Below are 4134 nucleotides of genomic sequence, written 5' to 3' on the forward strand. Positions count from 1 at the left end.
TGATCAATTTACAAAGAAACTGTAATTCATTTCATCCTTTTGTGAGCAAAAGCACTTGATTTTGGGCAATTGCAATGCTTTTTGATTGCTGTTATTAACATTAATTTTGTCTTCTCTCTTCAGTATTCTGTCATCAAATGCGTTCAATGGAGAATTGCCACCAGAACTTGCCAAGTTGGTCAATTTGACTGATATGTAAGCAGACAATCTTGACCTCCAAAATTATTTAATTTATACGTGTTAAGTCTATCAGTATCAGGTCATCAGCAAGAGTTGTTTACACCAAAGAAGGGTTTTGGCCGTGGTGATCTTGATATATTTCTACTTTTTGTAATTTTCAAGACTTTAATTCGTTCTGTTATACTTCTAAGCAGTAATCCTAAGTTTCATCGCCACAGTACTAGAGAATGGCCACTTAATTTAGTCAGTTAATCATCACCAAGATAAGCAACCTGCCTCTTTTATACTTGTCTTAGCAGCTGATTGTGGTACCAAGGAATTTTTCCAAGAGCCCCTCTTTATTCAACCACAATTTTGTCCAGACTTCTTTCTCTAGGCATTTTCGTTAATCATCATATTTATGATTCACGGGATATGAGATTCTTGGGGTGGTTCCAAATCAAGCCCTTGGTATCTTTAAGTTTTGTTCATCAAAATCTTGATGTAGATCATGTTTTCTATGACCCCTTACAAGCTTTTCTTTCTTAAAAATGTTTTAGGAGGATAAGCGACAATGGAAAGATACCTGATATCATCAGTAACTGGAAGCAGATTCAAAAACTGTGAGTTTCCAAACTTTAGCTGAGTATTTAGACAGCATTTTAGTTTTGAACATGTCTCAGCCTTCCAGCACTGTATACTTCACAGTGTATCTAGTTTAATTTTGAACTGTCTTGTTGATAATAAATTTTATTATGAAAATAATGTTAATAAACTTGTTTACGTTTTTGAATATTGTGTTAAACCCTAGATATGAATGCATGTTAATGTTAAGATTGTGATAGATGAATCATAGCAATATAGGTATAAGCTGGATGCATATTGAACCACAAATGTTTTACGTTATGAATATTTACATAAAATATGAAAAAAACTACATTTTATATTAAAAAGTTCCATAAAGAGATGATTTTGATGAATTATTGTATATTTTGATTATGAATATATTTATGTTTGAGAATGTGATAAATAACTACCCTATGTATTTATAAATTTAAACTTGCTTAGGTTAATAAGTTATTTCCACGTAAATTCATACGTCGCTCACGGTCTTTTTCAAAATAAAGATATGAGAATCAACTATTATTATTTTTATTATTTTGAGTTTAATACTTTATATATATATATATATATATATATATATGCTATTTCAAAGGGTTAATCTTTCAATTGAGCCCGTAACTCCCTTGGTTGCCACTACAATCTTCACAAGTATTCGTTCTTGAAATTGAAAGAAAATATATAAGTAGTACAAGTTCTTGAACATCATTTGTATTAAGCCATTAACTAGATCCTTTTGACAATAGTTAATATCAAATTGAAAGAAAATATATAATTGAGAGTCACACATTTTGTTCATTTATTAATTATTTATTATTAAAAGTATCTAAAAAATATTTTGCCAAGAAAACCTTGCTCAGAACCTGGCCGTGGACAGTCTAATGTAGACTGCCCATTCCAAACTTATGAATTATCAACTGGTTCAAAAGGCGAATCTGAAAATCAGTCTACTTTGGAAAAGTGAGTTTCCCACCGCTATTATGCTTGTCTAAAAAATCAGTTTGACTGGTCTGTCAGTTCTTGGAAGTAGCCAATGTGATTCAATTCTCATTATCATGTCTTTTTTATTTATTTTTTTTGTACAGATTAAATAAACACAGAATCATATACTTATAATGCCTCCTCCAGTCATAAAATCTTAACAGCAAGTCAAGGCAAGGTGATGACTATTAGATGCACAGATATAATACCATGACCCTATGTGTGTAACCATCCATGCTATGAATTCAGCATAGTCATTAACCAACCCAATCCAAAATTTTGCTACCACAAATACAAAGTAACAACATGCATAAACAGTTTGCATAATGCAATGACATTGCATATACAAGGCACTATTTATGCTGAACAAATACCAGGCTCAAATTCTGATGTATTATTCTATGATCATTGGTGCCGCATAAATATTCATTATCCTCGTATTAGGACAGTAGTGGGTACACCTTAATTAATTCACGATCTTAGACAGATGATATAGAAACTGAGATAGTAGCCATTGATCATTAATGGCTTGATTTATATCAATATACTACATATGCTGGTGTAAAAGTTTTAAGGTACTCCTCTTCATATATGTGCATGTATACTTCCACCATCAGCTAATCTCAAAGTTTAGGAATAACAATACGTAGAAATCCATCCCTGCATCAAAAGAAGTCAAGGAGCCATCTGCATGAGTGTCTTCTGTAATTCACAAGTTTTTAAAAGCTTGGACATGTATGCAAAAGTTCATAAAACTCAGAACAATCCCCCTTCAAACAATGATCATAAAAAATAATTAATTCTACGAATACCTGATAAACATTGGCAGGCAGTGTTCGCTTGGATATGGATGACTAAACACAGAGAAAGAAAGGATATACATTATGTGCCAAGACTCGTCTTTTTTTTTTTTTGAAACAAAACATCGAAGCCTTTTAATTATGCATTATACGTAATCTTCAACTGCATTAACTACATGCAAAGTCTCCAATGAAACAAAAATAAAAATTCTAGAACTGGGCAGAGTTTTTTGACACAATAATAGAGTTGGAAGGTGCAGAAAAGAATCATACTGGAGGGCAAGACTGATATTCATGACAAATCTGCATTTGTTTATGCATGGAAAAGAAGAAAAAAGAGCCAACATAAACTGTTAATTTTTGGAAAGATCTGATTCTTTCATTTGTTACTTTTTGGCTGAACACATCAAGTGTCTTTATCAAATTACTCATGTACTTGTTTCCAGTTGTAAACCTCTATTGCCACACTAATCCATCCTTTTTCATTATGGTCAGTTGCTGGTAGCCAAAAGTTTAATTAAAACTCGGAGCATCACTCTGTTAAATTCCAAAGTTCACAGAAGCATAAATGATAAAACTAACACCTCTAAATTGGTTTTAGCTTTGTGTCATTGAATGCAATTCATATATGCATAATATACATAATATTTATATTCATAGGTACTTTGGTTAATTTATGAAGAGGAAATAGAATGTTTTTAGAAAAAATTTAGCAAATTTCAAGATGCAATAGCTCATACAAAAGATATGTAGCTATAGTTTTATGGAACAGATGTTAGATATAAAATGATATCCAAAAGCAGAAGCAAAAACTTGAAAAGAAATCAAGATATGATGCTGAGACTTACAGAAACTCAGCTGAGACAATGTCCCTGTTCACATTAGTAGGAAGTGGCCACACCACCTGGTACGGCCCCTTTGATATCTCGTTTTTGTGATATGCAGAGATTAAGTCATTTGAGCAACTTGCTGCTCCTTTCCAACACTGGGTAGAGCGTTGACCAGTCACTAGTAAACTGTCAGGAGAACAATATTCATACAGAACAAATGTGAAGATTATTTTAAGTTATTAATGACAGAGGATGAGGAGGACCCTAAAGTGAATTTTTAAATGAAGAAAACATGCTTTACATGTATACCTGAATCTTAGCAAAATTAAGTATTGTCTAGAAAGGGAAACAAAAAGATACTGTCAAGGTCATTAGAAAGATGCATAATTCCCCTCCAACTAGATGTTCTCATTTCATTGCTTTTGTTTATAGGACTAGGACAAATATGAAACGAAAGACCTTGGAACAGATGTAAGAGCATAATAAGAACATATTAGTCTTACTTTTGGTCATCAACCTCCACTCTAATGTCACTGATGCTGACACCTGGAATTTCTACCATCATAATATAATTGCTTCCAGATTCTGCAACATCCATCCTAGGGGACCATACGCCTGCATGAAATAAAAAAAAAAAATCAAAAGATACAGTTAACCTATATCAGCATCCAAATTACATGATAGACAGAACCAGATTTTTATCAACCCTTAAATATTTGTTGTTGCTGTTGTTTTTTCTTCTT

General features: G+C 32.4%; 1 protein-coding gene across 1 annotated transcript; it reads right to left on the minus strand.

Moving 5' to 3' along the window:
• Window positions 1-2006: 2006 nt before the first annotated feature.
• ACD32.1 (alpha-crystallin domain 32.1) lies at window positions 2007-4023 on the minus strand. The gene is made up of 3 exons (XM_021419078.2): window positions 3895-4023; window positions 3410-3577; window positions 2007-2421 (listed from the first exon to the last, which is right to left on the minus strand). The coding sequence occupies exons 1-3, from the start codon at window positions 3987-3989 to the stop codon at window positions 2385-2387; spliced, it is 300 nt and encodes a 99-aa protein (XP_021274753.1). The 5' UTR covers window positions 3990-4023; the 3' UTR covers window positions 2007-2384.
• Between the last annotated feature and the right edge of the window lie 111 nt (window positions 4024-4134).

The sequence above is a fragment of the Theobroma umbraticum genome, unplaced genomic scaffold, assembly GCF_002168275.2.
Source record: "Theobroma umbraticum cultivar Fairchild unplaced genomic scaffold, ASM216827v3 scaffold_44.0, whole genome shotgun sequence".
Lineage (NCBI taxonomy): Eukaryota > Viridiplantae > Streptophyta > Magnoliopsida > Malvales > Malvaceae > Theobroma > Theobroma umbraticum.